This window comes from Tympanuchus pallidicinctus, unplaced genomic scaffold (genome assembly GCF_026119805.1).
Source record: "Tympanuchus pallidicinctus isolate F22 unplaced genomic scaffold, pur_lepc_1.0 scaffold4, whole genome shotgun sequence".
Lineage (NCBI taxonomy): Eukaryota > Metazoa > Chordata > Aves > Galliformes > Phasianidae > Tympanuchus > Tympanuchus pallidicinctus.
In genome coordinates, this window is record NW_026294758.1 from 8,690,984 (window position 1) to 8,704,398 (window position 13,415).

The 13,415-nt window shown below is 38.5% G+C and overlaps 1 protein-coding gene across 4 annotated transcripts in view; it reads right to left on the minus strand.

The window, feature by feature from the left end:
- Positions 1 to 4,998: 4,998 nt before the first annotated feature.
- SNCAIP (synuclein alpha interacting protein) overlaps positions 4,999 to 13,415 on the minus strand; it is a 79,514-nt gene continuing 71,097 nt past the window's right edge. For 3 of the 4 annotated variants that reach the window (XM_052700595.1, XM_052700591.1, XM_052700592.1), the window contains 3 exons: positions 10,026 to 11,088; positions 8,258 to 8,328; positions 4,999 to 5,562 (listed from right to left, as the gene is read on the minus strand). In XM_052700595.1, the coding sequence (XP_052556555.1) occupies positions 5,478 to 5,562; positions 8,258 to 8,328; positions 10,026 to 11,088 (1,219 nt within the window). In that variant the 3' untranslated portion in view covers positions 4,999 to 5,477. The remainder of the gene's footprint in view (positions 5,563 to 8,257; positions 8,329 to 10,025; positions 11,089 to 13,415) is intronic. The other variant, XM_052700594.1, reaches the window with a different exon arrangement.

A 13,415-nucleotide genomic window follows, 5' to 3' on the forward strand; every position in this document is an offset into this window, starting at 1 on the left:
AGGAAGTTATCTATGTTAGTTTATTTCCTCCAGTAAATAACTCATTATCATTATTTCCTTATGTTTTAACATGTGCAGTTTTGTGTTAAATATATCGCTCGAAGTTTGCTGTCTGTACCCACAGCTTAGAAGTAAAATCTACTCATAGTACTTTGAAGTAGCTGTCTAATCTCTTTGTATGCATGCACAGACACATAAGCACGGTACAGTCACAGTTTTCTGCATTGCCAGACACATGATGTGGCTCCTACTCTGCAGGTTTTTGAGTTTTAACAGCAATTTGTATGCATCTACATGTAAGGTTGTATTCATACCTGTATATTCAGGCCTCTTTTCTTCCCTTTCAGACCCATGTGATTTTATTTTATCTTTTCTTGGAGCAGTATTACTGACTGACCAGAGTTATTTAAAAGCTAGCTCAGTGTTCTAATGGCCTCTGGATTTCTTATCTGCTTCCCAAATATACCCAGAATAAATCTTTTCCTTCCTGCTGCATGCTGCTTGGTGGTAAGCATATTACCAAAACACCTAGTAATTAGAGTGGGAAAGGAAGTTGCTGCACAGATGTCAAAGACAAAGAGCAACATTCTGCTCAGGAAACAGATGTCTTGAGCTGGTATTTATAGCAGTCCATATATGTTACACAAAAAGAGCACAAGCTACAAAAGCTGTGGTATCTGGGAAGCTGGAAATGCATTATCAAATGTATGGAAGGGAGATAGATGGAGGATGCTGCATATGTATCATACATTATTTTTAATTGGAAGAGGTTATGTGGCACATTAAGAACCTGTGCTATTTGTCCTGCAGTCTCTGATACCTGGGTCAAAGATGCACTTAATGATCAATATAATGAAGAAATAATGGGTAAAGGAAGGCAAATATGTTCGGTGTATGCAAGAAAGTGATATGACAGTGATACTGTACAGAGGCAAAGGATGAACTGTAGGTCAGCCAATGCTGGGTCTTTTTTTATTTTTGCAATTTATACTCAATAAATTTTTATGTTTGACAGACATTTTGGTCAGAGGGCATGTGCTATTTGTGTTATTTCTCATGCACAGCTACCTACTCACTTAAGACTTAGTCTTTGTACCCCAAAACACACTTATGAAATGAAAAGCAGGATTATACAAAAGCTAGGTATGTAAGAGGGTATACTTAGGCTGACATACAGTTAGAAAGATATTTCTGATGTTTCAATAGGAAATGTCCCATAATTTGAGAAAATATCATTGAGGAACCACTTCATGACAGACAATTAAGCCTGACACTTTGATGCTACAAATGCAGAGACTACATTTTTCATAGTCCTTTCTGCCCAATTTTCACCAAGTAGGCTTTTAAAAGGTAAAAAAGAATTTCTGAGGTACCATGAACTGAATCCTACTCTACCAGCAAACAGAAGTTGTCCCACCACAATCTGTAATTCCTGCCTGGCACAGGATATATTTTGGCATTGCTGTACTAGCAGGTGATAAAACATCCAGTGAATTACCTCTCTGACAGTAGAATTTGAGACAGTTACCATTTTGTTATAAGTAAGAGGATTTGGGAGGTGGTTTTTTTGTTTGTTTGTTCCCTCTGTCATTTACATTTTGTTATGCCATTAATCTTCTGTCAGCCTGATGTTACATGATTTCTGAATGATTGTTTCATTCATTCACTAAATCTAATCTTTCCTACCTTGTCTCTACCTTGTCCATATACCAGCTATGTTATGTGTAGTTATTTTATTTATCTGCAATCTAGTACACTGGTGCATTTGCTCCTGAAGACTAAAGGGCAAATGAGGTATTATTAAAACGCTACTTCAGTAATGCAGAACAAAACACAGTCCAGTGCTCCACTGATGAAATAAAGTGCCGTGCTTGCAGTTGTCATACTATGTGTATCCAGATGCTGTCCATCCCAAACACATGCAACAAACAAACCAATATTGGCTTATCACTAAAACAAGGCTCTTACCAGATTACTCTCATTCATTTTGGATAATGACTTCATTCTCCAGAATCATTGAGCTGTGCAGTGTGAAACTGAAATTCACTACTGCTCTCATATACTGCTCTCACTTGCTCAGGGACGTGATTTAGCGGAGGGTTGTTAGGGTAGCATGGTTAGGTTGTGGTCGGACTCGATCTTCAAGGTCTTTTCCAACTTGAGCGATTCTATAATTCTATGATTCTATAATATGCCCTATTCATCATCTTTGATACAAACGTACAGGACTTACACACAGAGGTCTTATCCTGCAATCGCTGTGGGTAAGTGAACATGAAAACCAGCCCCTGCTGCCCACAGATACAGCATTACTGTGATGCACAGTGGTCACTTGCAAATTACTTCACTGTCTCCTTTTGACCAGAAATTTCCCAGGGGGCAGGGGAGAGCACTTTTAACAAGGAATGTAATCAAATAGGCCTTGTGCTGCTGTTGAAAGCTATGGTGAACCGATATTTTCCGAAGATGTTTGCTGAAAAACCCCTGATCAACTCTAGAAATGCATATGCTCTGTTGCCAGAAGCTTGACTTCGACTCATGCTAAGGGGATCTGCCTGGAGGTCTATAGACGTAACAGGAGCTATGGCACCGGGATTCTATAGCTGCTAAGGATACAAATACAAAAGGCACACACTTCAGCCTGCTGAAGATCACAGAATCAGCATTTCTCTGATAGGGGACATCACAGCGTACCATGTGTAGGCTTTGAGGCCTTAGGTAGGAAAAAATCTACAAATTAGGAACAGTAAAAAGAGCAGTTTATACATGAGTTCAGCTTCTCCTGGGATAATACATTAAAGGCACTGTTTTTCATGCCTGCATCAAGTCAGCAACAGCTTTGCAGCCCAGTGTGCTCAGAGCAGTGGGGAGGAAGGAAAGCAGTGAGTGTAGCTCTCACTCCAAACTCCCAGGCCCTTCCAGCTGTCCTGAGCTATCTGGGACTCAGCAGTGGTTATTAACAGAAATTGCTAACAGGAATCCTCAGGTCTTTTGGCACCTTGATCCTATCTCATTTAGTAATCTCCTGTTGTCCTACAATACCAGTGTAACTTAATTCACTGCCTGCTGCGTATGAGTACCCTCCATAGAAAGAAGCCCAGCAGTGTAGGTGAATCTTAAATTCCCACTGGTCACATCCAGCCAGTTCTTTCTTCCAGGATTTGACACCACTGATGGTATTTACACTTTATTTGAAATCCATTCACAGTTCAGATTTATTCCCTGCTACAACTAGACATTAAATAGCTACAGTGGCCTTTACTGATCTCCAGTGGCTCAAGATCACTAAACATGCTTTTACATTTTATTCAGCACAGTTCTTTAGGATTGAAATCTGTCCTTGAAGCCTTTGCCCACTGCTGTCACACAAGACAAAAAGATTCAGGTGATTCATTTAAAGGCAATTGATAAAGCTTATAAAACCTTTCGCACATGTGGTATATTTGCTTTTTCAAGTTGCATATTTCTCCTTCAGAAATTGTCATTTAACCCACACTTCTGCTATTGCATTACCACAGTCAATGCTCATCACATTCTCAAAAGCACAGATTACCAACCTGTCCTGAGCTCATCCACCAGATATAGAATTTCTTTCCCTCTCTTTTAGCACAAAGGCAATTGCAGCACGTCTCTTCTCACTGCATATAGATTTCTTATACACACAGAGATGATGGGAGGCCTGGTTATAGGCACTGCTGTTCCTGGCTGACAGATATTTTTGGAGGTTTGGTTATTTTTTTAAACAACACAGTTCAGGTCAGCTAGAGTGCTAGGTTTATTACTTTAGCTCAAAAACCAAAGCGCTGCCAAGTCACAGATAAGAACTGTGGAAAGAAACTCAGAATTTCATTTTTGTAAGGGGATGCTCTTGTTATTTCAAGCTGTATTTTTTTCCTGATCTCTCAGTTGGCTCCATTCTGTCCAGTAGTAGTCTGTGCTTGTCCAAAAGCTGTAAGTAATGTGTTTGGGGCATTCGGTCATCTTAGTGTATGGTAACTGTATTGCCAAACGTGACATCACTCCAAAGAGTGACCAAAGAGAGACCTGCCTATCATTTAACTACAGGTATCCAACCACTAAGTAACTCTTCCAATAGCTCTGCTAACTCCAATTCCCCTGCAGTAAGAAGGACAGGACAGGCAAACCTATAAATGAGGTATCTAAAATAGGCGGGATGAATCACACTCGGGAAGCCCCTATGTATCCTCATCAACTAGAAAGGAAACCTAAAGTTAAAAGCACAGTGAAAAACAGGCATAAGAAACTGCAAAGAAGTAACTCTGTTGTACTTCATCAAAATCCTCCTGGCTGTCTATATTATTTACCTAATAGCTATGTAATTGCAGGAATTTAATTGGCATTATTTCAGCTCTGTGGTACATCTGGTACATCTTTTTTTTTGTGAGAAAACTTTATTTGGCAGACTTCCTTTGACTTCCCAGCCACGAAAATAAATTTTCATGTATGTAGATCTTCCTCGTCAAACCACACCAGTCTTCAAATGGCTCAATATAATCATAATAAAGCAAATGGTATATATTAATGCTTCAGCTGAAGGCTGCTTCCTAGCCTGTTTTTGATGTTGTGCTGCATTTGACACACCCACAGGATGTACTGATAATTTACAAGAAACAAAATGAATTCAATAAGATGTTGAATATTTACTTTCTCCAAAAGTTTCCAAGTGAATTCAATAAAAGGATCGTGACAGCTTTGAAGGAGCATGGTCATGGTCATTTGGTGAGCCAAGCATATAGCCAGTGTTTGGCAAGTAACAATAAACAGTAATTTAAAATTGCATTTATGCATTTTTTAAAAGCAATTAAAATTGCTTTTTCTACATATTTTAAGTCTGAAAGGGGACTACTAAATAAACATTCAGATGAATGCCTGTACTAAAATTCTGATGCTGGATATTGCCTCGCTATCAAATGTATCTGGAAAAAACAATACCTGAAGCTTAAAAGAGTGAAGTATGAGAAATATTTAAACTCAGCGTTTCTATTTAACAGTGTCTTTATTTCCTTTTTTACAAAAAGTAGAAATAAAACCAAACAAAACTTACTTGAATCAATGCTTTTGCCTCTGTCTCATTGAAGAGCTGAGCAGGCAGAGTCCTGACTGAAACTTTGACAGCATATTTCATTGACAAAGGGAACAAAAGATATATGACAACATATCCATGCAAGAGACAAAGTACAAAATGTGTTTTGTGGCCCAACATTTTGGAGGTTGCCTGTGTCACAGCAATTCTCAAATTGTTGCTTTTGCTCACCCATGCCTTTACATAGTACAGTTTACAAACAAGTTACATATACACATATATCATAAAAAAAGTTTTGAATATGGTCTAACTGCTACGAATTAAGGCATCCTAACAGTTGCTGTTTTGCTGGTGAGGGATATGTCTCATATCAGTGTTTCAAAGGGATTCATTTCAGGCATTTCAGACAAAGTGAGACATCACAAGATATGGTTTAGAGGAAGAGTTCCTGCGGCTCCGTCTCTTCTGAACTCTTTTGACTGTAAGACTTCTGGCTTTTCCTACTGATGTTATCATGCCTGGAGAGAAAAAAGAAGAAAATTACTCATAGTGACACTAACAATATAGAAGGATTTGTCTTGTGCTTGTTTTCCCTATTTAATTTCATTTGCAAATATTGAACTCTCTGCTACTTTTTTTTTTTTTTTTACCTTATTTATCTAGACTACTAGATCTAGGTACTACACACATTAGTTCTTAATACTGCAGATTATTACTGACTTTCATGTAGCTTCTATTCTGCAATCAAAGATGGAAAGCAATAGAAAGATGAGGAGCTTTTTAAGTCAGAACACTAATTAGTATGCTGCCAAATGTTCTGGAAATAATGGACAGAAAGCCTAAAACCTCTTATATTTTTCAGGAAATAGCAACACAGAGGCAAAAGGATCCACTACAACAAACAGAACCTGTGTTGTGTTTGTTCCTTACACTACATGGAAGGAACTCATCTACAGAAGGTAGCTTGCTGGACTTTCTTTATGTGCCTGCTTCAAGAAGTAGGGAAAACATGCCTCTTTTTAATGCTGGGACTACATCACATTTAACAATATAATTACATATTAGTTGAAACAATTATGAATTTTATTACATACACAGAAAATTATTTATCTACAGTATATTTTTATTTCCACCATACGTAAACTTTAATTAAAACAATTTTATAATCTATCAATTGTGTACAAGACAACTGTGTATATTATTCTAGTTAAGGTAGGAAAACTAAACGCTGTTTCTTCAGTTCCTTTCACACTGCCTTCTCCCGAGACCCCAGCCTACTCTCCTTCTCTTCAATTAACCTTTCAGATGAAGGATTTTGGACCAACTGTCCAGCCCATGGCAACTTTCAATGAAGTTATGTCTTCTTTTCAGAAACTACTGCAGTAAAGCTCCTACAATGCAACCATGACAAGCTGGATAGTGGTTGCAAAGGATAGATCCTGATGGTAAAAAACCTGGACCAAATGGCAAGGTTGTGTACAAAATATTTGTCTTAAACTTAGAAACTTGCAACTCAGAAAAGAACATCCTTAAATTCTGTGGGTCAAGACTTAAATTATTTTTATATTGCACTAGTTTGAATCATAACTAGTTTATTAAATGTAGAGATAAGCATCTTTTTCCTAGAACTCCTGAAATTCCTAGAATTTCCTAGAAATTCTGAGAGGCTGCATGCCTGCATTCTGATTTATGGGAAGAGCAAAAGGTTTTTACATGGACTTTAGAAATCTTATGCCACTTAATCTGGCACACAATCTGTCCACTTCTGTCCTAGTCTCTGGGTACAATAACTGCACTTTGAAGCTGAGTTCTAATTGCACACTCCTTGTTTTCTACTCTGATTTTCCATACGCTCCATTGCCATGGGAGCATGGAGAAGCAGAGCAGCTCCATGGCACGGTGGATCACAGTGCCTCATGGATGGCAACATGTAGGGGCCCACCTGCAGCCAATTTGTACTCTCTCTTATTGCCTTGGGTGAACTGCCACCCTGCTCACATAAGAGTTTACATAAAGCAACAGCAAATTACAGCAACTGATGAAATCTATGGGATGGCTCCAACAAAAGAACAAGATTATGGCTGTGTATGGACAGCCATACACAGCCTGGACACACTGTGGGTACTGGAGGCTGTTCACTGATACTCCCTCAAACTGCTGCTCTGCAGGCAGCTTTCTATGCTGGAATTTCCCTTGTTTTCACAGTACAATTAAAGTTCTAGGAAACTTTACAGTTCTGCTTCTGGATTCACATAAATCTTGCTGCTGATTTCAGAACTTCCCTTCCTTCGCTTTACGGAAATTAAGTTTTTAAACATGGGAAGCTCCTGACAGTAGGAAAAAAAAAGTGAACAAAAAAATTTATTAGATTTTTAGAAAAAAAGTAACTTGTGAGGAATTTAAGCTTCTGAACTGCAGCATGATTAGCTTATAATTTTCTCAGAAGTTTCTTCAAATGGATAATTTTGAAGAGAAATACAGTCATTTCCAGATCTAATGAAAGGATTTATGTCTCAGCTTAACAAAAAACCATGATCATCTCACTAATTTAGAACAGTTGATAAATGATGAGAGCTAATTTTTAAAAGTAATTTGCTTGTAAAACAAACGTATATTTTGTCAAATGTTTTCTCCAACATGTCTTTATGTACTTTGAGGGACTGGTCTCCATCTGCCTGATTAGCCCTCATGGAATACATTTAAGAGTTTAAATGCAGTCAAAGTCATCAAACTTTTCAAAAGCAGATTTAACTTCAAAGTCTGAGGGAGAGTAAGAAAAATCTATAAAAGCAGGAGAGCACTGGACTTACCATACAGCATCCTGCCTCATGTTCTCTATATTCTCAATTTAGAGAAGAACTGTGGTGTTTCTGTTCACCTTATGAGAGGAAATTTAGTTTCCAATGTCATCTGGTACTTCACTTCATTCAACAGAGGCTGAATACTCAGCCAAAGTAAGCTATACTCTCTAGTGGATTTATGAGCGTGACTATTTTTTACGCCTGCTTGGAAATGAAATCTCCAGCTCAGTGGTGACATCAGCAAAAATCCTTCATAAATTTCTGCTTTTCTAGGAATTGAGATGTTCTACTTATCTATTTATTTCCCTTCTTGTGCATCAATCAATTCTATTATTTCAGTTATGAAGTTAGAAAACACATGCAATTTGAGAAGACAAAACAACAGAGATGATAAATATCTCCATGCACATACCAAGCATAGTTACACAGATGTTCTTCATTCAGTGTGCTAGAGGAAAGATTGGTGTGGCTGAAGCAAGGCCCCTAAGGAAGTACAATATCAGATCAGTCAGAAACATGCATTGAGCTTCCCACATGCATAACTAGGAAATCTATCAAAACATGCAGTCAAATGGCCATGGCAGCATTTTAACAGATTTCTTTTTAAGTTAGTAAATCAGGCTGAATCTTTTTCTTCTTGGAGGTATATGCTGTGGTCTTTTAGGTAGGTATGAAAATATATTCCTTCTATAATTCTGATGTTCATAACAACAACAAAAACAAGCAGAGTTTTCACAAGTGATGTGCATTTTGCAGTGCAAGTGACAATGTTGTTAGAATTATCTTACTCAACTCTTTAAACTTGTTTGGGATCTATGAAAAACACTCATGAGACTGCACTCCATCAGAATGCCTTTGAAGGGAGATTGTTTATCACCACAAAATTGGAACCATCCTTTTGAAAAATAAATTGCCACTGGGTTAAGAAAAGACTTCTATGGCAATTCAGTTGAGTGATATGCAAATTAGCAGTTCATACCACGACTCCAACTGAACTTTAATAAATACACTTCCACTTCAATTTAGCCTATTAGACCTCCTCTGAAATTTTCAATTCACTTCACATTCTGATACCATGTGCTTTTAGTAACACACATTAATATGGATTTGTTACTATTTTCCAGTTCTCTGTTTCAGATGTATCTTTTCCACATTCATGTTGTCTGCTCTGTGCCTAAGATTTTCCTGTGTTTTTCTCCCATTACCTCATCATACTTTTTGCAGTATATAATTCACTATCCCTCTTCCTACATCTAGTCTGCCTTACATTCTTTATTTTTTTTTCATCTTGAACTTATTCTTTTGCCTCATGTCTTTCCATCCACCCCCCTTCCACACAGCCTTTCAGAGAGGATTAAATTATCTACCATTGCCTTTCACTCATTTCCTTATTAGATTTCCAGATACCTGAACTTCTCTCTGCTCTACAAACACACTGTGCTCACAGTCTTTCCCACCTCCAACTCTCGGAAGATACATTTATTCAAGTTATTTTCTCCCTGATTTTGAGCAGAAGAGCTAGACTTGTAACTGGAGACATCCCTCATTCTGCTGTGATCCCCAAAAGCACACTGCCCACTGCAGAGAGGGGAATCAGTCCATTTTGCTACAGACCAACCACATGCTCTGCTAAGGGAAGATCCTGTGCTCCGGGGAGGAGGCTGCAGAGGAGGTTGGGTATCGACAGCTTAGATATTAGGGGATGGCTGTAGCTTGCATAGAAGCAGGGAGAACCTCTTCTGCTGTTTTTACATTCTGCCACTAATTTTCATCCTGTGGGCTTCATTATGTGCATAGAGCATGGTTGGTCTAGTCCTTCAGGTATTTACTGTGCAGAAAATCCCATGCATTCGAACATGGCATTCTGTTTTTATGACCTCTCACTCAGAGCAACATCTAATATCATTTCCAGATGAATCATATCTGCGTGGAGAGCTTTCAGTACAGAATATGTGCACCACGTGCACTGAAAGTATGGACTATGTACTTTGGTAGTGTACCAAAGCCTGCTACTCCTCAAAAAAGCCTTCTAAAATTAAAACAGTGGATTGATTTTCTACTTCTCAAATACAGTAAATTACTTGTGTATATCCTTTTGCTGTAGAAAGGTAGGAAGAAGAAGCTGTCAAACATTCATTACTTAAAAAGAAGGAAAAAAAAGCTCCTTTCAGTGCACTCACTGGCTTGTTTCTTCCTTTTGTCAGAGCTGCTGGGTTTCCCTTGCTGTCTGCTGTCTTTCTTCCTAACGACGAAAAAGGCAGCGTCGATGAGGTTTTGATCAGATTTGCCGTTTGACAGTTGTTGTTATTATTTTGGTTACCACTCAGTGTCTCCATTATGGATCTAAAGGTTCCAAAAGGCCTTTTTAGCTGGTCCCCTGATGGTTCTCCAGTGGTGGGTGGAGCCCGTGAAAGTGCTTTGCCCCGTTCTTTATCCTTTTCCTCATTTAGCTCTGCCTCAGCTAGCTCCACCTGCACCACAGGCTCCTCGAAAGTCACTCTGAGTTTCAAATTTTGCGAGGTTCTGCGTTTTGAAGATGGAGACTTAAGTGCACTCTTAGGGCTTGTGGCAACCTTTTGAGCAGCAGCACCGTCTGTGCTGGAAGGAGAGCTGTCTCCACAAAACTGGCCCTGAGGTACAGTACCAGATTGATACTGAGCCTCGTTATCTGGATCGCTGCTCTCTGAAGTAGGGGAAGGGCTGTGGCCATCCACTGACTTAGAAGCTCTGGTACTAAAAGGGAAGCGGCGCCCTGCTGCTGAAGTATGCTTCTTAATCATCAGGTGCAAACTCTCTGTACTCTCAACACTTTCCACTATGGGTTGAGGCCTTAGTTTGTCAGTTCTTTTCACAGGAGTGTTCTTATGATCCTCAGAATTAGCTGAGTCTGTGTCAGACTCACTGAGAGACCTCTGCATAAGCTGCCTCAGTCTGGCTAACTTCAGCTCCCTTTTCTCTGGCAAAATCTTCTTCACGTTCTTGGAGGATGCATGAGCATCCTGAAATTCCAAGGTCAGTTTTTCCTGCATACAGACATTTTCAGAGATTTCCTTTCCCAACAACTGGCGCAAGATTTTATCTGAGTCCTCATCTTTCATCTTGGCTCGAGTGCGACTAGAAGTTCCCAAGCTGCCAAGAATCTGAATCCCATCTTGGGCGTTCAATTTACTTTTCGGTGGAGACAATTCATCTGCTTCAGATGGTTTCCACTGGGGTTTGCCAGAGGCAGGGGATGATGGTGAGCTTAAAGAAAAAAAGAGGAGGAAATACCACGGCCAAATTAATGCACATATAAAATGCAAAACTGTCATTTCCCGTTTACAAGTCTGTCTCAGCTTATTGTTACTTGTCCTCTTTCTCACTACTCACGTGGAATTCATTACTATGATGCTAGAATGAAGATTACAGAGAAAAGGATGTAACCCTGCTTCCATTTCTAATTAGAACTTAAGTCTCTCCACTTTCTTTTACAAAGGAAAAACCTTAAAAGAAAAAGAATAATGTCAATGCCAAAGACTTGTTTATCAGAGAAACTTTTGCAAAACTACTGTCGCCTTTCTGTGGGAACTGACATAGATTAGAAGGTGAAAAAAAAGCCAAAAGGGCAAATGCCTACTATTCAAGTCACCCCACATTACAGAAGATAAAGATTAAAAGATAAGATAAAGATTTTAAATACCACTAAGTATCAGCTCTATGTACAGCAATGATTTCATAAATATAAGCTTCATCTGACAGCAGCCAAATAAGACTTCATAAAAATTCATGTATGTTTACACTCAAACCTTTTCAGACATGAAATACAGAAAAGCAGGTGAATAGTGACATTAATTTATTTCAGTATTATTAGATCAATAAATTAATTTTAGCACTGCAAATGATATATAGTAAGGAAGTGGAAATGGAAATAGAAATAGAAATTACACAGGCCATTTCTTTTCCCATGATATATACCAGATTTTGATGCTCCACATTCTTATTTTAAGCCAATTTTTCTTTAAACAACGGTAAAGTGGAAAAATTAAGGTTGATGTGAAGCAGTGAATCAATAATCTCTTTTTCCTTTTTTTTTTTGTCTCTTCTCTGTTTTTCTTCCCTGCCAAGTCCATAAACTGTGTACAAGATTCACATGAATATAGTATCCACCTTCAGTCCATTTTGAGTTATCCTTGTGGGAAAATGGGCAAACCAAAATAGAATTTACATGTATATAAAATAAATAATGCCAACAGGTTTGTTAGATTCTCATAGATTAACATCTGCCTATAATGTCTATAAGATGACAATATCCCAAAGTCAGTTCTAATTAGAAGAAGAAGTAGCAACCATCCATGAAAACAAATTCAAAATAATAGGTTGCCATTTTCAAACTCACTTACTTAACTACAGCCATGTTGAAACCTACTGTCTTACAGAAAAAATGAATGATGAGAGTTCTGCTCTCACCTATTCTTATCTGATACTGAAACTGTCCTGGTGCTCACAAGTACTCAGATGAAAGACCACATGGAAAGTCCAGCCAGCAAAAATCACAGAAACCAAATGAGCTGGAAGACAGCGTTTGGTCCCTTTGTCCCTGCTGAGCTGGCAGACATGAAGTACAAAGACCATGATTACTAACAAAAAGGACAAAAAGACTCTTTCCAGTGTGGTTTTCTGCTTCAGCAGGAATTTGGATTTTTAATCCCTTCTGTAGCCAAAGTTCCTTTAAAGAAGTGCACCGCCTATCCCAATGTCTTTATTACCTATTTTGTAACTACTTGCACTTGTCTGAAATACTGACGGATGAACTTCAGGGATATGATGTACTTGTTCAAAGCAGTGCATAAAATTCTGCAAGATCGAACAGAAAACAGTCACCACTACTGCAGGTTCATACATGACATCCCAGAGTTCAGGCCACCAATGTCAGTGGAAGAAGTTTTAATTAAGCTGGATTTCTACTTTTAACACATATTTAACTCCCTTGAGACTCCACGAAACAAGGGAAAACACTGTGTGCACCTTCTGCAGAGGAAACTGAATTAGAAGGTAATGGTAAACTGAGCCCTATTTGCACCTGAATTATTTTATTCCTTTCAGTGTCATCTTGAGAGGGAGGCTGTGTGCTTACTTGATTTCCATGCACCACATTGGAAATCTGTGGCAGAAGTTAAGAGACAGATCAGGAGGCCCTAAGCTGTGTGTCTGCTGGAAGGGTCTCTTTCTTCCTCTTTAAGGCTGTGTCGACTTCTGGGACTTGCGTGGACAGAGAATAAATAATATGTGAAATTTCTAGAGTTTTGGCCTTTTATAAGAGCTACTGCAGGCAAAAGATTTAATGAGCTTAAGGATCTTATTACCCTGACAGCATGTTTTGCTGGTAACTGTCTTTACGAGTAACAGCTGGTAGGTATGGTGAACCAGCACAAGGTCACACTTTCGTATTACATTTGTAGGGGCTTCTAGGATTCTCTGCTATTAATCTAACACAAGATACAATCTATTCCACTGTAAATCTGATTTTAACTCTGGGGAAAAACTGAAACTATTAATTCCATAATCAATATGTCCAATATTTATATAACATT